Source organism: Cynocephalus volans, chromosome 1, assembly GCF_027409185.1.
Source record: "Cynocephalus volans isolate mCynVol1 chromosome 1, mCynVol1.pri, whole genome shotgun sequence".
Classification (NCBI taxonomy): domain Eukaryota; kingdom Metazoa; phylum Chordata; class Mammalia; order Dermoptera; family Cynocephalidae; genus Cynocephalus; species Cynocephalus volans.
In genome coordinates this window covers 107,935,253-107,962,268 of record NC_084460.1, presented here as the reverse complement: position 1 = coordinate 107,962,268, position 27,016 = coordinate 107,935,253, and the positions used below count along the sequence as shown (strand labels likewise).

At 52.5% G+C, this 27,016-nt stretch overlaps 2 protein-coding genes across 4 annotated transcripts; both read right to left on the bottom strand.

Annotated features, from left to right (window-relative positions):
• Positions 1-333: 333 nt before the first annotated feature.
• On the bottom strand, positions 334-9,267 carry AP2M1 (adaptor related protein complex 2 subunit mu 1). 2 transcript variants are annotated; one of them, XM_063094857.1, is made up of 11 exons: positions 9,175-9,267; positions 7,073-7,189; positions 4,984-5,249; positions 4,140-4,222; positions 3,434-3,569; positions 3,193-3,334; positions 2,585-2,704; positions 2,344-2,479; positions 2,143-2,240; positions 1,567-1,678; positions 334-931 (listed from the first exon to the last, which is right to left on the bottom strand). In XM_063094857.1, the coding sequence occupies exons 2-11, from the start codon at positions 7,144-7,146 to the stop codon at positions 797-799; spliced, it is 1,302 nt and encodes a 433-aa protein (XP_062950927.1). In that variant the 5' UTR covers positions 7,147-7,189; positions 9,175-9,267; the 3' UTR covers positions 334-796. The 2 variants fall into 2 exon arrangements, with proteins under 2 accessions (XP_062950927.1, XP_062950935.1); XM_063094865.1 differs by lacking the exon at positions 2,585-2,704.
• Positions 9,268-12,250: 2,983 nt separating this feature from the next.
• On the bottom strand, positions 12,251-26,279 carry DVL3 (dishevelled segment polarity protein 3). 2 transcript variants are annotated; one of them, XM_063108833.1, is made up of 16 exons: positions 26,053-26,279; positions 20,566-20,635; positions 19,711-19,832; positions 19,484-19,593; positions 19,173-19,308; positions 18,909-19,002; positions 18,619-18,688; positions 17,730-17,869; positions 17,472-17,548; positions 17,290-17,357; positions 16,987-17,136; positions 16,221-16,352; positions 15,877-16,044; positions 13,891-14,106; positions 13,392-13,802; positions 12,251-12,554 (listed from the first exon to the last, which is right to left on the bottom strand). In XM_063108833.1, the coding sequence occupies exons 1-16, from the start codon at positions 26,211-26,213 to the stop codon at positions 12,523-12,525; spliced, it is 2,157 nt and encodes a 718-aa protein (XP_062964903.1). In that variant the 5' UTR covers positions 26,214-26,279; the 3' UTR covers positions 12,251-12,522. The 2 variants fall into 2 exon arrangements, with proteins under 2 accessions (XP_062964903.1, XP_062964913.1); XM_063108843.1 differs by lacking the exon at positions 12,251-12,554 and having other exon boundaries at positions 13,248-13,802.
• Between the last annotated feature and the right edge of the window lie 737 nt (positions 26,280-27,016).

Below are 27,016 nucleotides of genomic sequence, written 5' to 3'. Positions count from 1 at the left end.
CTTTTAGGAAAAAAGGAAGAAAACAAAACAAAACACGTGCTGAAAAGTGAGTTAGGGAAAGAATCTACCTGGGGTCTGGTAGGGTGGCATACCCTTGAGGCTGTTTTCTTCCTAGAGGAGCCAGGAGACCTGGGACAACACCCATGAGAATGAGGGCTTGGGGGGCCCAGGAAGGGCCTAACTATTAGGACGAGACAAGACAAGAGCCTTGAGAGTATTCAGAATAGAAAATCTACTTAAAGCAGCCAGCATGCGAAAATGTGGGAAGAGCAGTCGCACCAGTTCCCCTCCCCATGTAGCTCTTGATTCAATACTTAGCCAACAACTCCACTCTAGAGTTTATTGGGTTTAATAACTGGACAAAGTCACACATGTACAAAATGAAGCTCACACTATCCCAAAGCAGAGTAGGAATTGAGGGCTGGGGATTCGTTACTGGCCTTTGGGGGAGCTCTGAGGTGAGGGGCAGCCAACCCTTCCACTCCAGAGGTGTGGCCACAGGGTGTGGAGGAGAGGGGACCCACCTGGCTTTGGTCACAGAACTCAGAGCCTGGCACTAGGCCAGGACAGATGGAAGAGCAGGAACCTCAGAAACTACCCTGCCAAGGGAGCCCAGGGACTACTCCACTAGTCCCACTTGTCATGTAGTTGGTCCAGACCTAGACTCAGGGGCTGGTGCAAAGGGAAGGCAGCAAAGCAGGCGGGAGGAGGAGACACTGATGTGTGGTGGCGGCTGGGAGGCACCGGACCTGTGGAGGAGGTTGGGTGGGGAGGTGGGCTAGCTGCCTGGAGGCAGCTAGCAGCGGGTTTCATAAATGCCACTGCGGCCAATGTAGCGCACCCATTTGATGACATCATGGTCGCTGTAGTTCAGCTTCGGTTCAAACACCTTCAAGTAGCGCACCTTGAGGCCAGAGGGTGCGAATGGCACCTGGGCAAGGGACAGCTCCAGTTAGGAATGTGGCTTTCCTCTCACAGTTGCTCTCCACTGGGAAGTTCAGAAGCTCTGCCTTACCTTATCTCTACAACAGTGTTTGAATAGCTGGGGTGGTTAGGAGCCCTCCAAGAGGTTATAAAGAAGAAAGCATATCTAAGAGTAACTAGCAATCAACTTGGGTTTGAAGTTATGCCCTGCCTGTGTTAACTTGAATCAATTTCTTTACTCAGCAGGAGGCATCAACCAAAGAGATGCCTTAGGATGTGCCTATCCTGCTCAATACTGTGGACTTACAAAATAAGGTGAAGAAAAGGTTTTATCTGTACAAAGCAAAGTCAGCCCATTGTCCTGTCTGTAAGTAAACTTTGTCTTACCTAGCATTCAAACAATCTAAATTTTTTAGAATTGTTTTATGACAAGCCAAGAGAGATCAAAGATTTTTCTCAGTGTGAATAGGAATTTCTATTAAGAGGTTTGAAGCGGGGAAGAAATGGGTCTATGAATTAAAGTCACTTCCCCTTTCTACGGCTCAGTTTCCTCATTTCTTAGGTGCAGAGGTTGATCTGAGTGATTTCTAACATTTTTCCCAGCATACCCTGCCATGGCTCTAGGGCCCATTTCTGCCATACCTCAAAGTTCATGGAAATGGGGGGTCGAGCCCATTTCTTCTTGTCGTTGGTGGGCAGAAGCTCAATCTCTGCGCTGATCTGCGATTCCTTCATGCCTGCCATACGCTTGATCCTGGGAACAAAGGGGCAATGGGTGGCAAGTGCCTGCAGTAGCTTGGAAGAGTTTCAAGGGGGGTTGCCCATTTCAAGTAGGGAGAGAGATTAGGAGCTTGTAGGAGGTGTGAGGAAAATGAAAAGTGGTCAGGATCCTGATGACCACTTGCTATGGAACCTTGGGTCTGTTACTCCTTTAGCACTGTAGGCTCCAGTTTCTGCTTAGATATGAGCATGCTATTCTTTGCTCTATCTCTGACTACTTCACAGAGCTATTACAAGGGCAAGTGGAGAAATGCTAAAGCATCTTGAAAAATAAACACATCCAAGTGCAGGCATGTATACACACACAGGTGTAAGGGCTGACAGCACAAGCAGAGGCTCCCAGAGAAGCAAACAGGCACCCCCGCCTCCCCACCAAGAGGATGAAAGGTGAAACTTAAGTAAGAGGGTACACTATGGCCTCATGAAGGAAAGACTCACTTCCACACGATGGCGTTCTCACTGGCCTTGTACTTGGCCTTCCCCTTCATGCAGATCACCTGCACCCCGCTCGTGTTCAGTGGGGTTGGGATCCTCACCTAGAAGTGACACACCTATAAGGGAGCTCTGTCAAGCCCCGACATTAGCTGCCTTTATTCCTGGAGACAAGTTCTTCATCCTCCCCAAGCTCCTTGTTCTCACCTCAATCTTCTGAGCCAGCAGTGAAGGTTTGAAGTTGGACTTAATGACCACCTTGACCTCCAGTTTGGTGCGTCCCACTTCCCGCACTAGCGGGATCACTCGGAAAGGAAGGATGATGTCCTTGGTGGTGCGATACCTTTGGGGATGGGGGGGCAGAGTTGGCACCGCAGAGCTTGTCCCACTCCCTCTCCCCTCTTCTCTGCCAGCAGCACCCCCTGCCTCCTCCACACCCTCGTGGCACCTCATGAGCTCAAACTCTCCATCTGGTGGGATGAAGCTGATGCTGCGTTCAGAGTCAAACTTGCTGAGTCGCACACACTGGTGGAAGGTGCAGTCATCAATGGCAATTGATTGCTTACCGCTGCAAGCAGGGGAAGAACAGGTCTCCCCATTGGTACAGGAGAGTGGCAGGTGTCAGGCTGGGAGACCAACCCATCCTAGGCTGACACCACAGACTTTGAAAAGCTGCCAGAATGCAGCTTTCTGATTCAGGTGTTCCTGCTGCAGAGTTCAGGACAAGTGAGAGCTTTACAAGCTCATCACTGCTTGAGAGCCCTGCTGCTTGGGACTCAGGTGTTGCAGGCACATTGGACAGAGGCCATCAGTAGGTACAGAAGAGGCCTCGGTTCTGGGGACCAAACAAAGGGACTTGCTCTCTGAGGACAGTAGGCTGAGGACAATCCCCTCATCTCTCTTAGCACAGATGCCAAGAGCAATCAGCCAAGCACACCCTTGAGAAGAGAGTTGGCAATTACAGCGGAAATGAAGTCCAGAAGGAACTTCTGATTCATCAGGCCCCGCTGAGCTCTCCAAGGCCCACCATTTCCCACCAGCTCCCAATTCAGGCACCTCTTGCTTGTTTCATCAGCTGTGCCTTTGCCCTGCTTTTCAATGACAATCTTGTCATTCATCCCAAACTTGCACTCAGGCATGCCACTCAGGTAGCTCTTCATCACCACCCGGCCCGACACATGGGCACTCAGCACCTGCCCTGGTGGTAGAAGAGATAAACAGGAGCATCTGAGTCACGCAACTCGGCCCAGGATCCTACCCTGGCCCCCGTCTGGCTTCACCATGAGAGGGCCCTCACCCTGTGGGGACATGAGCAGGTTCACACTCTCCAGCACATCCAGGAAGAGCTCGTTCCGGCGATACTTGATGCCCTCCCGCCGCCAGCCGATCTGCCCGGTCACCTGGCTGGTGATCTGGGACTGCTCTTCTTTTGTCTACATGGGGGGTACAGGCAAACAGCAATGGCCTCACTCCTCTCTCCTTTCAATCATCCTGCCTCTACTCCCTCACTACTCTCATCCCTGCTTCTTTCTAGTCCGCACCCTGTAACCCATCGTCCCCGACAAGTCCCACAAGGCAGGAGCTTGAGAAAATGGAGCAAGCTACAAGTGTGGAAGCTGAGGGTACAGCTTACCTGATGCTGGAGGCCGAGGGCCAACAAGGTGCCCACAGGAAGCAGCAGGGGAAGCAGAAAAGAAGGAAGAGAAGGCTATGAGACTTGGATCCTGGAGGAGGGCCCAAGCTCTCTCCTCCCAAGGAATACACCAGGCCTCCAGAGTTGCTCACGCTTCTCCTCCCCCAGTGCAGAAGGAAACTGCTTGAGCTGTATTCCCAGTAACAAAGATGCTGAACAGGGTGAAATAGGCCTGCAGTCATGGCAGGAGGCTCAAGCCAGCACTTCCTGTCACAGCCAGGCTCATGAGTCAGCTCAGACAAGGCTCGGGCCAGCTGGGATGAAGGGAAGTTGGGCTCCACCTTGACTGTGGTCTGTACAATCCGAGTACCTGACTCTTGATGCCCTGCTGGGTGATGAAGGTTTTCAGTGCGCCTGTCTCAGAGTTCTGTGGATAGCCAAAGTCCAGGATTTCTGCAAAAGCAAGGGAACCATCAGCCTCTGGACAAAGCTGAAGACTCTTTCATTCCAATCCCTACCCTGGCCTGGGACACATCTGGTCAGCACAGCTCCTAAAGACCATGTGGTATCACCTGCAGCAAAGTTGTTCAGCTTTGTAGCATTTATTCTATGACTTGTGCTTCATAAGAAAACAAAATGTTTGATTTGTTTCAAATAGCGAAATCGCAGAAGAGTCATATGGCCAATGGGGGAGGGGTCAAGAAGCCCTGAGCCCTTGTTTTCTCTAGAAAACAGAGATGTTGGGAAGGTGGAAAGACACATACTTAAATCACATCCTACAGAGGAACAGAGGTAACAGTGCACCCCAAGGAGCCTGTAATATCTCACCCTTCCCCAGACTCTGAAGCAGCTGTTGAGATGGAGAGCTGGGAGGACGGTCAGTGAATTGACTGCCAGTGAAGGCCCAAATCACAAAGGAAAGACAATGAATACAGGAGGCCCAGCCACCAAATTCCAGAGTCAGGTTCCTAGCCCCCAAAAGACAAAAACTTCCCTACCCCTATCTGCTGGCCTATTTCTGTGTTCAACTTCAGAGCAGTCTTTAGGTCTGGATTTGAACTGGACTTCTCAGGGGCACAGAAATCCTAGCCCAAGAGACCATATACTCAGGAAAGAAAGTTCAGAGTGTAGTGGGGCCTCAGACCTGCTCCCACCTCCAAGCCAGGCCAAGTCAGGTCATCCCCACCCCAGGCCCACTGCCCCACCAGCCTCACCATCCAGCAGCTCATATATGAGCACAAAATTGTTCTTGATGTTCTCCTCACTGATCTTGCCAAAGTAGGCAGCCATTACGTCACACATCTTATAGAGGAATTCGAAGACCATGGCAGCGTTGACATTCTGCTTGGTGACAGCTGCCAGCCAGATGTTGGACCGCTTAACATGGAAGAAGCTGGTGCGAGCGATGTTGGTGACAGGGCTGCGCACCTGTTGCCGGGCGTGAATAACATTGACCCGAAAGGCGTCCACTGCATTTCTCCTGAGGGAAAAGGGTGCACAGGGGCTGCTCAGCACCCAACCAAACCTCACCAGATGGAAATCAACCACAGCTGCTAACAGCCCTACGCTCTTCACTGCTGGAGTCTGACACGCACTCTAACACCAATGCCTAAGCCACTAGGGTGGTTCCCTTCTTATAACTCCCAGAAGGGGAATGGGAGGAGGGCCTGAGCTGGTTTGGTGTCTGAAGGCCATGGTAAATAGGGAAGTGGCAACGACAGCAGGGTGGATGTAACCTCAATAAAGTGAGGTTCCTCAGGTTTAGTGAGGTATGTTCCTGACTCCCAGGCCTGGCCTCAATTTCCCAGCTATACCCCAGCTGCTACCTCTCTAGCTTCCCAGTAACCTCCAGGCCCAGGACAGAAAGACACTCTTCTTCTCCAGTCCCCCCACTAGCGATCCCACCAGTGGGGAAGGCCAATTCCCACATAAGTTAGACAAAGCCAGCATGACTTCAGAGAAGGCTCTAATCCACTGGGGGAGAAGCATTAAGGGGCCATAGAACTGTGCCACCCATTCCTGTCCAGGATCCGACTCCAGAGCAAGTTCAGGGGATAAAAAATGATGAAGAAAAACAATGATGGGGGGCAGGGCCCCCCACCCACCTGTACCTGGGCGGCAGCTTGAGAAGCCGCTTACCTATTGCTACGGCAGCCAATGAGATGGGATGAGAGAAATGACGCCAGCAAGAAGAGGAGAGTGACAGCAACGAGAGAGAGGGTTAGACACATGACACACCAGGGAGGGCAGCACACACCATGAGGTGGAAGCAGACAAGACATGCAAGGCGGTGTGTGACCTGGCCTTGGCTTACCCAGGGCCATCTAGGGCAGGAGGGAAGGGGGTGGGGGGTTGTAGCCAGCCAGCTTCAGACAGGCTGGGTCTTATCACAGTGCTAGCTCATACCACAACACCAGCCAGTGGACAAACAGCCACAAAGGCCAGGCCAGGGCCAGCCCATCAGCCAGGAGTCAAGCAACTAGGGGCACTGAAACAGGCTCATTCTGTGACTATTAATCTCAAGCTGTTTGAGGAAGAAAAACAAGGCAGCAGCAGCCACAGCCTAATCTCACTAGAGATACCGAGGCTAGAATAGGTCCCCTCAGTCAGAAAAGAACAGTGGCATGCAGGATAGGGCAGAATGAGAACTAAGGCTGTGGTTCCTTGTGAAGGTGTGAAGGACCCAGGACATAGAGCTGTTCTGGGTCTACTCTGATAAACCAGAAAGGGCAGCCTGGCCTCCCTTCCCTTCCCTCAATGACCGGGAGAGTGCCTCAAGCTTACAACCTCTGCCCCAGGAATGGCCAGAGGAACTGAAAACAGCTGAGTCAGCAGCCTGACTTGTCCTGAGAAAGGGAGAGGGAGAAGATTCGGCAGTCTGAAGAGGCTTTCAAGAGGATCCAGTGAAGGCTCTCAACATGCAAAGGGCTTTTGAGAGCAAGACTTAGAAGGATTAGTACCTCCAGCCTGGCCATTAACTCCACCCACTACAGACAGATCTCCCTTCTCCTCAAAGGAGGAATCAACCTGCCTGGGCAAAAGCACTCATCTCCAGCAACCAGGCCCGTAATGAAGGGAAACAAGGGGCAGGAAGGGCAGGAGTTCTTAAGGCTGTGGGAGCCAGCCATTCCACAGGCCCCACCTAGCAACCAGCACCACCAGACCTAATGGGAACCGGGCTGTACAGCTGAGCTTCCAGGATGCAGCCAGCAGTGGGCCTGGCCCAAGTCAAGCCTGTGGTGGGTCCTGCATGCTGAGGCTGGGAGTCTGGGGGGTGGCAGCTGGCTAAGCCAAGGGACTCACCCGATATCATCTCGGTAGACACGGGAGATGAGCACCTCCCCCTTGTGATTATAGATGAATAAGCCTCCAATCATGGCGGCAGCTCAGTCTCTGTGGCCCATCGCTCTGAGAACAGACCTAGGAGGGGGTGGGGTAAGAGAAGCCCTCAGAACTCCTGCCAACGTCCTCTGTGGGATTGTGCAGGTCACTGTCGAGCTTTTTTCCTGACTCAACCCTCCAGCAAGTGACCCTGCAGCCCTCCCAGGCATGCCCCTCCCTTCAGCCAGGCTCCAGTTCCTGTTTACCCCACAATGGATAGCAGAAAGAAACAGAGAGATTTAGGCCTAGGATTCTAAGGCCATTTGACCCTCCCTCTTCTGGGGCTGAGCCAGAGAGTAGCCCCCGCCCCCTCCTCACAAAGCTGAATTTGCCCCCTTCCTGTGCAGACTCTCACTCAGGCTCCACTGAGAAGGCCTGCCTACAGCTGCAGGAATGGCGGTAGGAATTATTCCAGTTGGTTCAGGTCTGGGGCCCCCAGGCACAACCTTTACATCACCCAGTTTCTCAGGCTCCACTACACTTCTGAAAAGGCAGCAGGGCCTGAACCCCTGGCTCTTTAATTCACAGAAGTCTAAACATTCCAGGAAAGGGTGTGCAGGATGGGAAGAGGAAGAGAGAAGGGAGGCCTTAGGCCCTGACATGGACTTGGGAATGTGGCTTCAGCCTCCCCCAGGCAGTCAGATAAGCAGGCAAAAGAGCAGAGAAGAAAGGTCTCAGCAAAGGCAGACTACACTTCAATGACCCAAGCACTGACTACAGTTATTTCTAACTATCCCTCTTTCAAAAAGCTCTGGAGTGCAATAAAAATAAGAATGGGGGCAGGAAGGGGTTGGGGGGTGGTGTAGGTTCATAAAATTAAGAAATCCAGCTGAAATTGTGATTCTAGACCCATAGAGTCACTCACTTCTGGTCTGAGTGCCTATACGCAAGGGGCAGGGATGTCAGAATGCCTGAATTATGCAAATTACTTGGGTCAAATTTAGACCACTTGAGAAGAGAAAGGGGTTAATTGGGTTCTGGAGTTCCTGGATTAACGTTAGTATTAATTTCACAGAGGCAGTTTAGCAGACTTTTCTAAACTGGAAAATAAAGCATTTTACTGTGGCTGTCAGTCTCCCAGACCAGCGAGAGGTCTCCCAAGGTGGTAAATGCATCCCATCCCTCCCTCCCAAAGAGGCTGGGAGAGGAAATGCAATATGGATGAAAGCCCTGGGCAAAGAACCAAGTCCACAGGTATCAAGTGGTAGTTAGCTCAGGGCACCAGACAAACAGAGGTGGGGGCCCCAGCCAGAGATGGAATATTTAGTTAAGGGAAAAGATTGGCAGCAACAGCCAGGCAATGTACTCAGGTGAGCCCACGGCAGCAAACAGGGCTGGTGGGGGCACCTACAGAAAGGAGTTTCCAGCATGGAAAAGATCAGATGAGGAGGAAAAACCGGCGGGGAAATTGACAATGGTGAATAAAGGAAAGCTGGGGAGATGCAGCCTGCTTTGGGGTTCAGTTGCAGGCATGAGAGCGTAGTGGGCTTTTCGCCTTGGGGAGGAGGACTTCACGGGAAAAGATGGTGCCATTGGGTGTGGGGACTGTCGCAGGTCTGAGAAAGAAGAGCCACGCGGTGTCACTGAACTGAGACGAAGGGGTGCTGCACGCTAAGAGACCTGTCACAGTCCAAGGAAGCGGCACAAGGGGGTGTCACTGTCCTAGGAGGTGGGAAAATTGTCCTGGCGCGGAGGCGGTGGTTAGGGTGGTTGTCACGACCCTAGGGAGGGGGGCGCCGCACGGTGTACCTGCTCTGGGAGGATTCCAGTACGTCTCCCTCTCCCGGGAGGCGCCAGGCGGGTCAGGTGGAGGGCCCCGTTCCCCGCCTGTCCTGCAACCGCGCCCCGGGCGCCCCCGCCCCACCGTCAGCTCCCTCCCGGGTCTGAAGGCTGAGGCCACTCCCGAGCGTGGGCAGCTTTCCGCCCAGCGTCGTGTAGAGAAAGGCAACGCTGGGCGGCGGGATAGGAGACCCGCGGCGTCCTCCCCAACACACACACCCTGTAAGTCCAGATCCCCAGCTCACCTGGTGTCCGTGGACCCCTGCTCTGCCGGCCCAGACACTCTCCGGATCCCAAGATGTCCGCCCGCCCCCCGCTCTCCTGCCCCCTGCCTCGGCTTTCACCGCAGTGCCGCGGCCCCGCCCCGGCGTCAGCTGCGCGTGCGCGCCCACCCCCCCATCCCGCACGTAGACTACAAATCCCGCTAGGCCCCTCGGCCTGGCCGCTTACAATTTTAAGCTCCCTAGGTTTAGCTAAACTACAACTACCGACTGTCTTAGAGAAACCGCCCCACTGCTGGATAGGCGTGGCCTTACCCCTCCCTACCCGGAACACACATCCCAGTATACGCCACTCCACCCACTTTGTCATCCTCACTGGACATTCTGGGAATTGTAGTCTCTGAACTCCTTTCTGTTCCTATTTCAGCGTTTTGGAGAGCCTCGGAGGATTAATGTCATTCGTTGAAGCCCATCTGTTAAGCCTTGGATTGCTATAGGTCTTTTCCGTCTCCAGAGTCCCAGTACTGGCTGTCCTCACTCTACACACAAACATACGACTTGACAGTAGAAGTCTCTGTGCTGAATTTACTGCTTTCTATCCCCACCTCTGATTTTCCTAAGTTTTTCTCATATATTTGTTCCACACATAAACCTTTGACCAGGGTTCAAAACTCAAGGAAAGGGACAGGAGGGAGGAGGCAAATACTTGGAAGAAACTAGCTAAAGCTTTTCACGAATGTGCCCATCACTGTGAGCTCCTCCTCAAGGCCAGCTAAAGTTTTCCATGAATGTGCCCATGTTCTCCTCAGCTATACATATGTGACTGTGTGTGCCTTCTAGTAACAGGCACATACATTTCTTAGAAAACCATTGGCGAGTTGAATTTAGTTGGACATCGGATTTGAAATCCACTTTCTGATGAACAGAATTAATCTTCACATCCAACCTGAGAAGGAAACTTGAAACTTGAAAGGAAGGAAACTCAAACTTGAAAGGCTTGCCTGATTCTTGCAGGATCTGAAAAAAATGTGTTGGCTCTTTTCTGTAGGCAGAGATACCTTGCTGCCTTCCCTAGGAGGGACTGAGCCAGTTATGGAAGGAAGGAATGGGAAGAAAGAGCAAACCTGGTTGCAAACCTTACTGTCCCTAGCAGCGTCCTACCAGAAGCCAGGATGTGGCAGGATGAAGATCTGGCCTCCCTCAAACCGTTTTCACAGCCATTAAGCCATTAAGTAACTGAATACAGGCACTTCTAATGCTTGAACCAGCACTTAAGGCTTCACTCCTATCTTCACAAAGGCTTTATCTTCCCAACATACCCTAAACTACTAATTTAGAGTAAATAGTAATAATGATAATGATAATAATAATAATAATAGCTACCATTTATTGAGCACCTACTCTACTGTGTGCCAGGCACTGTGCTAGGCACTTTTCGTACAATATCTAACTTAAATCCTCACAACAACCCTGTGAGGTAGGTATTATTATCATTTTACATACGACGGAACTGAGGCTCAGAGAGGTTAAATAACTCTCCTATCACGCAACCAAAATAGCAGAGCTGGAATTCAAACCCAGAATAACCTGACTCCAAAACCCTTGTTCTGGTGAATTAAAGTAGAGACAGAGGGGAGAAGAAGGGCCAAATGCAAAAAAGATTGTCAGAGTGGAATGGATATGATGACTAGTGAGATATGGGAAGAAGGAATTTAAGCCCATAAATATTTCTAGCTGGTAAGCCTACGTAGATTGTGATGCAGGTAGCCAGGATTACAATTCAGGAGGAACACACTTGGGTTGGGGACATGAGCTGAGTCCATATGGACATGTCCATGGAGATGTCCAGAGAGTAATAAAAATACAGATCTAAAGACTGGGGGAAGTTGGAGTTGAAGCTATATATCTGAGAATCACCAGCATACCAGTGGCAATTGAGGACATCAGGATGGATGACATCATTTTGGGAATAGAGAGGAAAGAGAAGTGGACCAAAGATGGAACAAGGAAAGCACTGACACTGAAGGCATAAACAATAGTGGAGAAATTCTCAGGAGAGATGGACAAGGCAGAACCAGACAGTACAGGAGACAACCCTGTAGTGGTGGCTAGAAGAAGCCAAGGCCTGGGTTGGGAGCAAACTCAAAGCTCCCAGAAAGCAGGCAAGACTACAGAGTCACACTTTCCACACAGCCCTCTGCTCACTAAAACCTCAAGAAGTATTTGTTAAATGAGTGAATGCCAAAATGCCCCTACCTCAGTTCACCCCAAAGCCTGGACCCTAGGGATTTCATCTCACTCTTGACACTCCAGCCCTGAAAATATGGGAGCTTAGCGAAGCCTGGAGTATTCATAGCAGAGGCTTAAAGAGAAAGTCATGATTTGTTTAAAGTGGAGAATAAGCTAAAAAATTAAGAAAACCTGGCATTTGAGCCTGGCTGCTTGGCTCAATTGGTTAGAGTGTGGTATTGTTACACTAAGGTCAGGGGTTCAGATCCCTGTACCTGCTAGCCACCAAAAAAAAAAAAAAAAAAAAAGAAAAAGAAAACCTGGGGCTGGAAGTCTGTCTAGAAGGCCCAGAATTCCTTCTGCCCAAACTCAATTGGCCTGTAGGCTCCTGTGTCCTTGCTCTGGGATGTCATAGTGGATGTAAAAACAGGGAAGGGTGTGTCACGTGGAGGGTGGTGAGAATGACCTGTCAATCACCTGGGGAGTCCTCTGCTGAGCCCAGCCTAAGACCCAGCTTATGGGCTTTATCCAGGTAGGAAGATGCTGGGGAAATGTGTGGGAGGCTTGAAGGCCATGAGGAAGGGGAAGTCAGGGGCCAGGGGCCCAACCTCACAACCTGGGAGTTGACTGCAACCTGGGAGTTGACTGGGACAGAGGGTCCAGCCCTCTGGGCAGGGACTAGCCCTGAGGCTTAAGTGAACTCACATAGGCACATAGGCGCGCGCGCGCGGCGTGCGAGAGAGAGAGAGAGAGAGAGAGAGAGAGAGAGAGAGAGAGAGAGAGAGAGAGAGAGAGAGAGAGAGAGAGAGAGAGAGAGAGAGAGAGAGAGAGAGAGAGAGAGAGAGAGAGAGAGAGGGGGGGGGAGGGAGGGAGGGAGAGAGAGAGAGAGAGAGAGAGAGAGAGAGAGAGAGAGAGAGAGAGAGAGAGAGAGAGAGAGAGAGAATGAGAGAATGAGAATACTTTTTCTGGAAAGAAGAGTCTCCCATGAATGGGTAAAGAAAGCTGGGGTCCCTCCCCAGAAGCCTAGTGACTCAATATGTTGAAGTGTGGGTGTGGGGGCTGGACATCCTTGGGAAGCCCTGAGGGGCTGCTGAAGCAGGGTTCCTGGTCTCCTCGGAGGCTGGGCCTCCCCTCGCTGGGGGCTCACAGAAAGTCAAACAGCCCGAAATTCTTGGCTGCTCCAGGCCCAGGGTAAATTGGGGGAGGAAAAAAGAAAGAAAAGAAATGTTTCAGGCTGGGAGGTGAGATGAGCCCACTGGTTAGTAGCGTTAGGGGTCTGAAGGAACCAGCATGCAAGGCAGCCATGGGGTGGGAGTAGAGCAAGAGATGCTCCCTGGAAGCCACTAGCCACTCAAGCAACGGAGGGGGCCCTCCAGACTTCTGATCCCTGGGCACAGGGAGGGATAGCATGGATGGCCACTGGAGGTGACTACAGCTCAGGTGCAGGACTGAGGCAGCAGGCAGGGGAACAGTTAGGAAGGCAGGTGAAGCAAATTTTTTTTGGTGTCAGTACTGTGGGGCAAAGTGAAGAGATTTGCACACATGCCTGAAGGGGTGGGGTTAATAGAGGGATGATGTAGCAGAATGAATGGTGAAAAGCAACTGAGGGGGCAGAAGGAGGGGATAAATAAGGAGGTGAGCATGCCCCCAAGGTCACGGCTGGGGTCAGCTCCTAAAAGTGGGTGGGGCGGACAGGAGTAAGGGGCAGCACCAGCAAGTCCGTTCCCAGGAGGTGAAGGATCCTGGGAAGTCCTGGCAGCAGTTAGTGGGCAGAGGGAACAAACGGGGGTCGGAGGCGGGTTAGGGGCTGCAGAGCCGATTGGTAGATGCACCCCGCCCTCGCTGAGCACAGCGAGCAGTTAGCGTGCCTGGATTTAGTTCCATTTATTTCCCTTTCAGGTACCAAAATAAAAAAGACGGACGGTTGGAGAGAGGGACTCGGTGGCCCGGAGAGGGTGTGGGATGGAAGTGGGGGAAGGGCCCTGCTCACATCACATCCACAAAGAACTCACTGGGGTTTCCCATGGCCATGCGGAAGGACTGTCTGCTGGCGGTCAGTTCGGGGGGCACAGAGGCCAGGTCGCGCCCCGGAGGGGCTCCTGGGGGCCCCATGGCCGCAGGAGGTGGGGGCATCATCAGCATGGGGGGGCCATAGAGAGGGGGCACTCCTGGAGGGCCGTAGCTCGGGTGTGTGTGGTGGCTGCGCAGACTGCTGGCCAGCGAGTGGTGACTGCGGTGGCTGTGCTCGCTGGCTGCTGGGCCCGAGCGTTCGCTGGGCGCCCGCTCACGTGACCCCCGCAGGCTGCTGCGTGTAGTGTGGTCCGACTCACTGCCGCTGCCACCTGACTTGGAGTCCCCAGCCTTTGGGTCCTTCTCCTTCCTCCGATCGCTGCCGCTACGGTTGGAGCCACTGCTCCGACTGCCTGCGGGGGACAAGCAGGGCCAGAATGTGGGATGCTCAGAGCTTAAGAAGGAAGCCTGGAGCTTGCCTGGGGTCTCCCTCCACCTTACCTTCACTGTGCTGACTGCTGGCACTGCCCCCACCGTAGCTGTAGCCCAGCTCTGGGAAGCCCGGGTGTAGGTTATAGGGGTGCGGGGGTGGTGGGTACTGGTAAGGGAAAGCCATGGGCCAAGGGGCGGCTCCTGGGTGCGGCAAAGGAGCCAGGGTGTCCTGGTCAGAGGCGCCACTGGAGCCGTCGTGGTCATGGAGGGACAAGTTGGCCATGTCTGTGGAGAGGAGGGCTGGGTGAGCTGGGTCTATCCCACCCCACACTTCTGGAATGGGAGGGAGGCTCCCCCTAGGTCAGGTGGGTGGGCTTTGGATGACAGCAACAGTGGTAGTTTCTGGCCATAATTGGAAGGAGGCACAGGCAGGGAGCTCACACCTTCTGCAGACCCCCCCTGCCACTACCAGAGACAGCCCCAGGGAGACCTTCCTCAGGATGGCCCTGATCGTCATTTGAGATTCTCACTAAATCCTGACACCCAAGCCAGTCAATTGGAGGCCTATGCCAAGCTTTTGGCACTTTCTCTTCCCTCTTCAGCAGGCTGGAAGAAGGGGCAAAACTCGTGTGGCCTTTCTCTCTTCTATTCACTCAGAGTGGGAGGCTGGGGAACGTGGAAGGCTGGAATACCAGACAGCCATCAGGGACCACATACCTATAATTCATTAGGCACAATACAAAACACTTCACCTCTTGCAAATGTTACCGCAATCCTATGAAGAAGTCATTTGTCACATTTTTTCCAGATGAAAAAAGTGAAGTCCAGAGAGGTTAAATGACCAGCCTGAGGTCAACCTAAACTGTAGCCAGAACAGAAGCTAAGAGTTTACTTTCTCCTTACCTTTCCAGATGAAGTCATTGGTTAGGAGTGGGGAGCAGTTTCGAGAAATTTAGGTAAAATTTTGCCCTGCCCTACACCTAGAACTAAAAAATATACCCATTACAAGTCCAGAATGAGCCTAGGGCCTTTCAGGGCCTCTTTATGTAGAAGGCTCTTAGCTCTGACTACATTTCCTCAAGCTGCTGGAGAGGGTGGGAGTGGGGTGGGAAGGGGAAAGAGAGAACAAATTAGGGGCCTCTTCTGTGCTCTCCACCCCATTTCCAGCCAGGCTGGGCTCTTCACAGCACTGTCTCACTCTATTAACGTTACTTATTTCATGACTCTGGCTCCCCTGGGAAATTGTACACTCCTTAAGGGCAAGGCTGCCTCCACCAATGTTGGAACTACCGTGAAGGGAATATAAGGGCCACTAGGACTGATTACCTGCCTGGGACACCCCTTGCTCACACGCCATCTGCACCAGGTCCCAGAGCTCTGAGAGAGCTGTAATTGCCCTAGCAGCCACTTGCCCGATGCAGACGAGACCTTCCTCCAAGCCCTAAGGTGAGCCAGCCCAGTCTTCCCAGGCAGAAGTCAGGAGACGGGGCTCTGAGGCAGCCTGTGGAGCCTGCCAGCCAAGCCATCAACCTGTCAAGAGGCCAGCAGCTAACATGGGGGCAGGGTGGTGGAGGGAAGCAGTGGCTCACCTTGGCTCATGGCCAAAGAGATGACCACTTTGACCTCTAGGCTGTTGTCCTAAGGGGAGTGACTGTGTGCTCCTGGGGCTACCTAGGCCCCAGTGCTTCCCTTTGAGCCTGCCACACTCCCAGCTGAGGAGACCTTGACCAGTCAGAAGGAAAAGGCCTGCTCTGTCAGCATCCCCCTGAGCTGGGCCTCTAAGGAGATTGTGAAGATTGATGCTTTAGAAACAACCAGCACAGTGCCAGGCACAGAGCAGGCACTTAGAGAATGCCAGGACCAAGAGGGAGATGCAGGGCAAGTAAAGAGGCTAGACTGGACTCTGCTTCTACTACAGAACTCTCAGGCCTTGAACTGGGCCCCCAGCTTTGCTGCCCCACCCCCCATCCAGGTTCCCTGGAGTCTGCTGCCACATCCCTGGACACCTCCCCACTTTGAGCCAGGAGATGGAGGCAAGGTAGGGGAGGCACGTACTGCCGCAGAGGTCGCCAAAGATGTAGTAGCACTGCTCAGAGAAGGTGATCTTGTTGACAGTGTGGCGGATAAAGCCAGCTTTCAGCAGGTTGCTGGCATACTTGCGGGCCTCCCTCCGGTCAGTGAAGCCTTCCACATTGTGGTACAGCCAGTCCACCACGTCTGAGCCTGGGGGCAAGGCTGCCAGTTGACTAGGAGGCCCACCTGACTTGGCTTATCTGGCCTCACAGAAGCTATGAGGTACCAGCTCAAAGGAGTGACCCGAGGGAGTTCTTGCCGCCCTCCCCCCTGCCCTGCCCCACCACTCCCCACCCGTCTTTCATCCCACCATGGGGCTCTCTCACCGATGAAAGCGTTGGGGATGGTAATCTTGAGCCACATGCGATCGCGAACCTCCAGCCCTGATTCAGGGGAGGCCATAGCTTTTACTATAGCGGCCATGTCACTGTGGATGGACAGGTGGAAGTCATCTAAGCCTGGGGGTGAGAGGCAGAGTGGTGAGGCAGAAGGAGATTTGGAGTTAGGTAGACAGGAGTTTACATTCCAGCTCTACCAACTAATCATTATGGAACCAATGCTGGGCAAATACTGACTTCTTGGATACTCAGTTTCCCCCTCTGTAAAAATGGAGATTTTAATATCTACTTACATGGATATTTGAAAAAAGAATTAAATAATGTAAGTGAAGGTGCCTATTAGCACAATGTATAATGTGCAAGTTATAATAATAAAAAAATGGCAGACTTTTTTTTTTGGCAGCTGACCAATACAGGGATGACAGGAATTTATTGAGTCCTTACTTTATGCCACGCACTGTGATAATGCCTCACTTATATCCTCTCATTAAACCCAGAGGAACCTGGTGAAGTGTAGACTGTTAGTCCCATTTTATGAGAGCAAACTGAGGCTCCTGGTGTGCTCAATACAGGTTCAGAAGGAAAACTGTTTGGTGAGGGAGTGCCCACTGGGGGAAGTTGCAATTGCTGGAATGAACTGAGTCCCCTCTCTGGCCCTCTCTGATGCTCAGGCAAGAATCTCCATGTGGGCCCTCATCAATCCCTCCCACCTGGCCCTGTCTGCTGGGCCCAGGAGACAGGGATGGACACTCACGTTCTGTGTCAGGGATAGAGCTGGTGATGGAGGAGCTGGTGGAGGTGATGGTGCTCAGGGAGGGGCTCATGCCGTAGGCAGGGAAGGTACCCGTCATGGCTGCAGTGTGGGAGACCCAGGCCGCAGGGTCAATGGGCCGGATGGGCTCGCCTGCAGGGAGGATGATGAGTCATGTGCTGCCCACCCTTCCCATTGCTGGGCCCAACAGGGGAGGTGTGGGGATTCAAGGAGACAAAGAAGAAAGGAGAGAGGGTGCACGTATGCCAAGCACCAGCTTTAGGGCTGAGTCGCCCATCCACTTACTCCTGGGCAATGTGAAGCAACCACGTGGACTTGGGTCCCAGCACTTGGCTACAGTCAAGGTGATGGGCCTGAAAACAAGGGTGTCCTAGTGAGGGCATGATGTGTGGAGGACAGACCAAGCTCCTTGCCTGACAGCCAGAAATGCCTGTCCCTTCCTCCCCAATGCTCCATTCCATCCATACCCCGGTTTGTGCACAATCTCCCGCAGTACCCGGACTGCATCGTCATTACTCATGTTCTCAAAATTGATCTCGTTTACCTGTGAAAGAGGATCAGGAGTGGATAAGCAGCTGTGTTGGGGATAGGAGAATGGGAGCTGAGTTTGGTGGGACAGAGGGTCTTCCTCCCACCAAGAATGGACCTCTAAATGAACAGGGTATAGAAGGTAGGGACACCTCCCGCTCCCTATCTACACCACCATCCAGGGTGGGCAATGATACCTGTAACAGCATATCTCCTGGCTCAATGCGTCCATCAGCAGCCACGGCCCCACCCTTCATGATAGAGCCAATGTAGATGCCTCCGTCACCACGTTCATTGCTTTGGCCGACAATGGAGATGCCCAAGAAGTTATACTTTTCTACAGGGAGTAATTTAAGACCTTGATGGGGGAGCACGGTTTTTACCCAAATTCCTAGCCACTTATTAGAAAAGAGTGGAAAGGGACAAGAACTGACATGTACTAAACCTGAGTCAGGCACTGCATTCAGCATGCATAACCATGCTTTCATTTTACCTTTGCTGGTTGTGAGGCAGCGACTCTTAGTCCCATTTTACAGAGCAGTCAATTGAGGTTCAGAGAATTTAAATGAATTTTCTAAGGCAGTAAGTGGCAGAGCCAGAATTCAAACTCAGATTTAAATTCCAAAGTTGGGCTCTTTTTACTACATCTAGCTGTTTTCTTTTTAAAAATTTTTTTGGCAACTGGCTGGTAGAGGGATCAAACCCTGGACCTTGGTGTTATCAGCAACATGCTCTAACTAACTGAGCTAACTTGCCAGCCCCCTACATCTAGCTGTCTTCTAAAGAGAGTACCTAAGTCAGAAATCAGAGCAAGGATGCAATGGCTGAAGATGGGAATGAGTGGAGCACTCAGAAATCATGGGAGCCTTCCCTGATACCATCTTCTGCTTCTACCACTCTTTGTGCTTATCTCTTTCACAGCCCTGATCATGAGATACTGAAATGATCAGGATATGTATCAGTTGGTATTTATGAAAGAGAGTTCCTTGAGAGCAGAGAACGTATCTGTGCCTCTCTGAACTCCTCAAGTCTGCCCAGTGTATGACAGGTAGCAGGTGCTCAATAGTGTTATTTCACCAGACTCACCCATGTTGAGAGTAACTGTGATGATGTTGAGTGACATGGTGGAGTCCGTGATGCTGCTGAAGGACGAGGACTGGAATAGACAGAGGTCCTGAGCAGCACGTAGGAGTGGCAGGAACTCACTACTCCCACCTGGCTCCTCCTCAAGGTGATCTCTAAGTACCTCCTCCCCCTCCTCTAAGGTTGTAAACACTGAACCAGGTAGAAGGGATCTAAGAAGAACAAGCCTTGGCCCTGCCTGGGAAGGGCTCACAATCTTCCCCCACCCAAACCTAGCATCCCGGGCCCCATACCCGCTCAATCCGAGAAACCTTCTGCTTCCTCCGCCGCCGCTTATGTCTTCTCATCAGGCGTGAGGCACTGCTCTGTTCTGTGGAGCTGCTGAACCTGTGGGGCCCACAGTCGTTCCCCACCGGGCTGGCCCAGCCCTGCCCCATGAGAGGCACTGCAGGGCCCAGGTCCCCAACACAAAGTCCTGATCCCTCCCAGGGGCCCAGCATCCTCAGGGTTCAGGGCTCCTCAGGGGTCCCACAGTACCCATGAAACTAAAGCCCCACCTGCTGGTGGAGTCATCCTCATCTGAGTCAAAGAAGCTGGTGGTCTCCAGCTCACTGCTCATAAGCGTGGATGAGCTATCATAACCCCCTGGCTCTCGCCGCCGCTCCCCCTTTGCAGTTCCATTTAGCCGGGTTGCTGTAGGGGATGGAGGCAGCTGGCTTAACCCAGTGCCCAACGCAAGAGAAAAGGGAGGAGAGAGGGCCAGGCATATCCCAAGCCCGGGAAGTAGGGAAAAGAGGGGGTAGCTGGGTGGAAGCTATGGGGATGGTATAGGGGGTGGGGAAGGCATCCCCGTACAGGGAAGACACACCATGCTCTGGGCCATCCCTTCGGCGTGGCCGCTCTCGCTGTGCAGACACCAAGGAGTCTGTCTCTGTGTCATTGTCCAGGTTCTCCTGGCTGCCCCCACCAGCATGAGGGCTGCAGAGAAGAGAACACTTATGGAGGAGGGGGCAGGCTGGGGGCTCCCTCCCCCAGCCCTGGGCTGAGCTGGTGTGGTCCTCTCCCATGGCCTCACCACCCTCAGTTCACACTCACTGGAAGGATGGTGGTCGGGAATCCCCGATGCCTCCTGTGCGCTCCATAGGCGGTGGTAACTCTGATGGGTTGTCAGCACAGAAGGGGGCTGGCTCTGGGTGCGAGCCCTCAGCTGACACTAGCTGATGAGGAGAAAATGAGGGGGTACTATGTTACAGGGGTCACCAGGGAGAAAGGGGATAGCTGGCTCTAGCAGGGCATGAAAGCCTGGGGAGAATAAGGCAGAAAACATCATAGGAGAAGAGACAGGACTATGCAAGGGCAGCTGAGATGCAGAGTGGACCCAATGGCTGGCTTGATGGGGTAGATGGAGGCATGGGTTGGTGAAGTGGAGCAGGGGCAGAGAACAAGGGTCAGTGGTCCAAGGTCCAAGGCAGAGAACAGTAGGTGACAGAAGGGAACTTGAGGCAGTGTCTCAAGGTGCATAGGAGACATTATTGTCTCCACTGTGTGTTTCTGTCTCTCCCTTTTCCCCCTTCCCACCTCTATCCCACTTTTCATTAAGGCTATAGAATCTGGGGTGAGAAATAGTTCAGTTAGAAAAGTAAAAGAAGGGGCCAGCCCGTGGCTCACTTGGGAGAGTGTGGTGCTGATAACACCAAGGCCACTGGTTCGGATCCCATATAGGGATGGCCAGTTAGCTCACTGGGTGAGCATGGTGCTGACAACACCAAGTCAAGGGTTAAGATCCCCTTACTGGTCATCTTTAAAAAAAAAGAAAAAAGAAAGAAAAGAAAAGTAAAAGAAGATTCAGATATTGAAACATAAAACCACCAGCTATAATCTCAGAGATGTCTTTCCTCCCTCCAGCCCAGCACAAGGATGCAGGAGGATGGAAGGCTGAGGTCTCCTTACCCAGGACACCACCCGGCCATTGAAGCAGGGTAGCTTGGCATTGTCATCTGAGATCTCCTCCTTCACCACTCTGCAGGGAAAGAGAAATGTCAGAGAGAACTTTCTGGGGTGGAAATTGGAGGGTTCCCCCAGTCCCAACTCTCAGGGGCTCCTCCTCCCTAAGCTGGGAACCAAATCATCAATACAAGACTGTTCAAATGGGAGCAGGGATGGGAGTAACCCAGGGACAGTACTTTAGCACCACCAGGGAGACACCAGCCTGCCTACGCCTTCATGGAGTATCCTCTCAGTCACCAGGTGATCGCAAATTACAACTGAAATCACTGTCCCTCAAGCCATTCCCTAGAATCTCCTGAGTGCTTTACCCACCGCCAATATGACTTTCCTGGGCTGGAAATTAGGAAAAAGCACACAATTATTATTGTCCTTCCCTTCTCAACTGGGAATCCTGACACTGTTCTAGAAAGTGTGGACAAGGAATTTAAGGAAATGAGGAAAGAGAAGGGGAGAAAACATTTACTGGACATCCCACTTGTGACATTATGATAATTAACAGTAACGGTTGTATTCCTTTATCGAGCATGTATTATGGGCCAAGCACTATGCTAAGTACCGTGTATCATTTCATTTAATACAACAATGCCATAAAGTAGGTACAGATGGGGAAACTAAGCTCAGTAGGTTCAGTAATTCACCTAAACTCACAACACTAGGAAGTGAAGAGCTGGGATTTGAATTCTGGTCATCCCGACTCTAAAGTCTACAGTTTTTAACCTATCATACTATCTTATCTCCCTATAATTACAACATATAATGTTCACACCAGCCTCATTAGGTAGACAATATGATCCTCATTTAATGAATAAGGAAAGTGAGAAACATTCAGTAACTCATCCAAGGTCACAGAACTAGTAGATGTCAGAGCTGGAATTCAACCCCAGGCTAGTATGACTCCAAAACCTATACCCTTTCCACTGTATTTCACATTGTTTACTGCACAATGACAGAGGTAATGAGGGTCTGTGTGGAGGATAGGTGGTGGTGGGACAGTGCTGTGAGGCATGAGGGGGTTGGGATGTGGTCATGGGCATGTAGTTTGGCCTGGGGAATGCAGTAAGGCAAGAAGTCAAACACCAGTTACGGACTGGGGCCAAGGGAGGGAATGGAAAACTTTGAGGATTGTTAGACTCTCAAACACCCAGTACGGACTGGGAAGACCTGACCAGTGGTAAGAGCAAGACACATGCCTGGAGTTCTGAGCAGAGAAAAAGAACAACAAGGAAGGAGGCTGGGAAGCCTAATCCTCCCTTGCTCTTAGAGCAGCTTCTGCCCAGAGCCAGGAACGTGCTTGGCTCTTTGTGAGGCTCACATTCTTGGACTCACAGCCAAGTACGCAGGCCGAGCCCAACCTCTTCCCTCCCATCTAGCTCTAGCTCCTCCACCATTTCCAATCCCACAGTGACTCTAAGAAAGCAGCTCAAATCATCCTGCTCAAGTACACCATGGCAGAAAGCCTAGAGGCAAAATAGGCTGGAAAGAAAAGACAGAGAGGCAGCTCAGACCCACCAGCCAGTCTGGCCACATGGTACCCCAAGCTTGCAGCTCTCCTTGGGAATTGCGACTCATAGGAAAAGGGGATGTGTGGGCCACATGGCATGTGCTCTATGATCTGCTTTGGAGAGGGTCTCCCTGTGGTGGGAAACCGTTGCTGAATCCCCACTCCCCCTCCCTAGCAGGCCCCACCACACTGCTCCACACTACAGATGTTTCCTCTCTTCCTGGGGGTCACTGACAGGTCGCCAAGGCTCTGCTGACTCACAAAAATCAGCTGATCTTCGGCAGCCTTGGGGACTTCAGACAGGCCTTACCCTCCCACCGTGGAGCCAAATGGCTCAGGGTTCCATAGCATTTACGCGCGCACACACACACACACACACACACATACACATACTCCAAGTAGAATCAGACAAATATGGGTTCAAATTCCAATTCTACCACTTACTAGCTCTCCTAACCTAGAGAAGTTCCTTAACTTTTCCAAGGTTTTGTCTCATCCTGGTAAATGGGATTCTTAAATGCCTGGCATGGTCTAGGAATATCATAAAAGCTAGTTACTGTTTGTTAAGTTTTTAGCAGGATCCACAGTCTCAAAGTATGTTTGGCATTCTTTCTACAAACACTTTTTTGGGGGGGGTGGGGGGTGGCTGGCCAGTACAGACACACTCTTTTTCTAACTAGGTGTAGGTTCCTGAAGAGCAGGGACCAAAAAAATCTGTTCATCATTCATCATGCATCCAATTAAAAAGCTTCTGTTGAAAGCCCATTGGGTTTTATGTCCTGTGCTTGCCACGATATAGACCTAGTAAAGCATTAGGTCTGGAGCCAGCCTTGTTTTCAGAGAGGTTACAGTCCAGTGGGTAATTCATGTAAATGTATTTCAAGTGGAAAGTGGTCAGAGCTATAAGACCAGCAGATGTGTTCAGTGGATAGACGTCTGCTGAGTGCTACTTAGGTGTCAGTCCTAGTTAGGAGCTGGGTAGGGATGTAAGGACAAAGAGGATAAAGTGCCACAGTAGTTCTCACGAAGAAGCTCAACCTAGAGGACAGGAGAATTTGAACTTAGAGGAGACAGGGGAAGAAGAGTACTCTAGGCAGAAGGTCCAGAGGGAGGTCAGTGTGTGACATGAAGTGGGGAGCAACATAGTGGTCCAACTTGCCATGTTGCCCCCTTCCACAGCTCAAGGCAGACTAGCAGAGAATACTTCATTCTTCTATCTACCATCTTCTCAGTGCTGAAAATGTTTATCCTTCCTCCATTTCTCAAATAATTTAAGATGGCTGAGCCTACCCTGAGCTTGACAAATACTTCTGGAGACCAGATGGGGCTTGGGAAGTCCTCAGGCCTCACAACCAGAACTCAGAGGGTGAGTCTACAGTGAAGAGACAGGAGAGAGAGCCTTCCTCCTCTGACCTACTTTCCCTTTCAGTCAGTCAGGGTTGCCAGCTTCCACCTGGCCCTCCTTTCGTGGATCAGCGGTGGCCCTATCACCTCTATAGCTTGCTAATGTTTACTACCTCCCTTGGAGAGGATGCCATCTGCAAAATGATGATAATAATAACAACTACAATTGTGTGATTAAGGCTTTAGACTTTGGAGCCAGATTCCTGATGTCGAATCAAGCTCTGCCACTTACTAACCGTGTGACCTCGGGCAAGTTACTTAAACTTTCTGTACTTTAGTTTCCTCATTTGTAAACTGGGGATAGTCCTCCTTATTTCACAGGGCTGTTATGAGGATTAAATGAGCAAAGATTAAAAAGCATTTAAATCAATGCCTCGCACACCGTAAGCACCATGAAAAGAGTTTGTTAAATAAATGAAATATATATACACTCCTCCGCTATTAGTCCTCTGTGACAAGAGGAGACCTACCAGGTCTCCTATTCATTTTTCCTTCTGGGGATAAAAACAAAATCAATCTTCTCCACTTCATTTTTAGCACATTGTTCTCAACCCAGCTAAAATGGTCAACTCTGATATTTTGTAAATGGTAGTTCAAGTACCACTGATATATACGAGATGGCTTCAGGTGGTACATGAATAAACGTAGCTTAGTTCAACAGTTAAATATTTATTTTTAACATATTTTAGACAGAAATATAAATAAAAAATCAGACCAGTGATTTCATATTACTGACTGGGTCGAGCTAAGAAAAAGAATGGACTGACGGTGGATTTAAAGAAAAATATTAAGTAGTCAGCAGATGTAATAGGGGCCCCCTCTTATGACTGCAGCATAAGGCTGGGCTCAACAGCAGCCTTGGGAGAGTGGGAGGCATCCCAAAGAGGTCTAGGCTTAGGAGGTGGGGGCAAGACCCAGTCAGTGCGCCCAGGGATAAGTGCGGGGTGGAGACACAGGCTTATTCTAGTCCCTCAAAGCATCTGTCCCCATGGTGGGCCCCAGCACACTGGACTATGGCTGATTTCCCCCCATCCCATATCCTGAGGCAGTATCTTGGTCCCTTCTAACCCCATTCTTCTCTTGCCAGGCCAAAGGCACCCATCCCCTCTTCAAGGCACCTCCCACCCCTTCAAGATCGATCCCTCTTCAGAATCTTCCATTCAGGGTTGTCTGCCTCTGGACTGAAGCCAGACAATCATCACCCACCAGGAGTACCCTGACCCAGGGGAGGAACAACAGAAACAAGAATAGTCAGAATCTAGACAGCACTCCCCACTGGACAAAGCACTTTCACACACAGTTCCAGGGTGGAAGGTGACAGCAAAACATGCCAGGCAGCATACAGAAAGTGCTTGCTTCCTGGGGCTAAGAGGGCCTGGGGCCTGGGAGAGAAGCCAGGCTGACAAACACTGGGGAGAAGAATGTCTCCCCTCACTTAGCTCTGGGGTCTCAGCTCCAAAGAGCAGTGCAAGCCCTGGGCTAGAGCTGGGGAGGTGGCCTTCAGGCCTGAAAGGCCCGGCGAGGCCTTCCCCACAGCCTCCAGGCCCAGCGCCCAGTTAGTGTGGGGGCCTCCCCATCCCCCAGTCCCCTGGGAGTTGGGGGGGGTGAGGGGATCAACCAGGCTCCCCCTCCCAGGCCAGCTGCTACAGAACCTTCCGGCTTCAACATTCCATCCCCTCTTAAAGGGGAAGGAGCTGCTTCCAAACTATGCCTGAGTGGGGTGGAGGGAAGACCCCGCCTGGAGGGGAAGAAGAACACCCAGAGACTCTTCCCGGTCCTGCCATACAGGCTCTGAGGCCCTTTCCCACGTCTCCCCTTGGCCACCATCTAGAGGAAAACAGCACCAATGCTGAGGGGAGAGTGGCACCTGGGTCAGTGAAGACTCCTCCTCAGGGGCCAGGCGCTCTGCTCCCTTGACAATGTCCCGAAGAGCCCCCAAGGGAGAGGGGAGACAGCTAAGTAAACACCAGGTCTGTAGACCCTAGCTTCCAGGCTGGTCTGAGCACCCTCCAAGTCCCCTCCCCCCAGTTCAAAGTCCCCCAGCGTAGCCCTCAGATGCAGGGTACTCCAAATATGGCTCTGAGTTGGGGAGCTGAAAAGATGAGGGCCAAGGCCGACTGCCAAACACCCCAAGTTTATGCTGAAAAGGTGGTTACCCCAGCAGGAGGAGGGTTGGGGACCCGCTCTGGAATTGGGTATTGGGGGTGTGTGTCTATGTGGCCACTGGTCTCTGAGGAGGTGGGGGCTTGGCTGGCAGGAACTCTGATTGCTCTTGGGGAACTGGATGTCCCCCTAAACTAGAGAGACGAAGGTCCCCCCTCAAGAGGCCAAGGGGGAGTCCCCAGAAGGGCTGGAACTCCAGCCCCCGAAAAAGCCAAGGGGGGTCCGAATGGTCCCAGTCGCCCCCTAGAAGCCAGAGTGGGGCTAGAAGCCAGCGTAGCGAGGGAAGTCCAAACTGGCCGCGTCGGGACCTAGAAGGCAGAGGGGCCGGGGCTCCACGGAGGCGGGGCGGGGGCCATCCTCACCCGAAGTCGTCGTCCATAGACTTGAAGAAGAACTTATAGCTGGGTCGCTGCAGAACGCCCTTAAAGTCCGCCAAGGTGACGCGCTCGGCGGGCAGCGGCAGTTTCACCAGGTACGGCGTCTCCTGCCCGTCCAGGTGGTAGATGATCTTGGTCTCGCCCATGGCTCCGGCCTCGGGCCCGGCGGCCCGCGCGCGGCCTGCTCGGGCGGCCGGGCCGGGCCTCTCGGGCGGCGGCGGCGCTTGGCGCGGCCCAGCGGCTCAATCCAGCCCGGCGGCGGCCGCCGCGCCAGCTCCCTTGTTCTCCAGCCGCTCCCGGGTCCCAGCGCCGCCCGCCGCCGCCGCGGCCGCCGCTTCCGCTCCCCAGTCGCCCGGCTCGGCTGGCGACGGCGACTCTTCCGGTGGCCGCGGCCCGGCCGGCTCCCCTCCCCCGGCCCCTGTGCGGCCCCGCCCCTGCGCGGCCCCGCCCCCGGCCGCTACGGAGCTGCTCTGGCCTCGCGGCAGATGGCCTGGCCTCGGCCTGGCCCCGCGACACCCCGCCCGCCGGCCGTGCGGGAGCTCTCGGGCTCCTGCGCTCCGGTCCCAGGTCCCCAAAGATGGGAGATCTCACCAGGATGGCCGCGTTCCCGGACCCTTCAAGGCTCTGACTCTGGACCCGAGTGGGATCGGTGGCTCCTCTGCAGCCCGGGAGGGGTGGAATGCCGGGTCGCTTTGCTGCCCAGAGATGGTCTGGGGGAGGGGGTGGATCTGACTATGGATTACCAGAGGAGTGACCTCAACACGGGCTCTCTAGGGTCTACTGAAAAGCACAGCTGCTGTCATTGAGTCGACTACACTGAGCTCCTTGAGGGCAGGACAGGATCGAATTCTGATTCCTCCTCAAAACTTCAGCGCCTAGGTGCAAAGTGGTGGCTTAATAAATGGACTGAATGAAGAATGAATGGATATGGGCATGACTGGGACAGTAA

Excerpts from the sequence above, each read along its gene's own strand:
- AP2M1 (XM_063094857.1), bottom strand. The coding sequence starts at position 7,146 with ATGATTGGAGGCTTATTCATCTATAATCACAAGGGGGAGGTGCTCATC. Across the intron at positions 3,570-4,139 it reads AGCAGGGCATCAAGAGTCAG|ACAAAAGAAGAGCAGTCCCA; the intron begins GTACTCGGATTG and ends CCCCCCATGTAG. Across the intron at positions 2,705-3,192 it reads GCTGATGAAACAAGCAAGAG|CGGTAAGCAATCAATTGCCA; the intron begins GTGCCTGAATTG and ends CCCTGCTTGCAG.
- DVL3 (XM_063108833.1), bottom strand. The coding sequence starts at position 26,213 with ATGGGCGAGACCAAGATCATCTACCACCTGGACGGGCAGGAGACGCCG. Across the intron at positions 19,309-19,483 it reads AAGGGATGGCCCAGAGCATG|CAACCCGGCTAAATGGAACT; the intron begins GTGTGTCTTCCC and ends CATCCCCTACAG. Across the intron at positions 17,137-17,289 it reads TTGCTTCACATTGCCCAGGA|GCGAGCCCATCCGGCCCATT; the intron begins GTAAGTGGATGG and ends TCCTCCCTGCAG.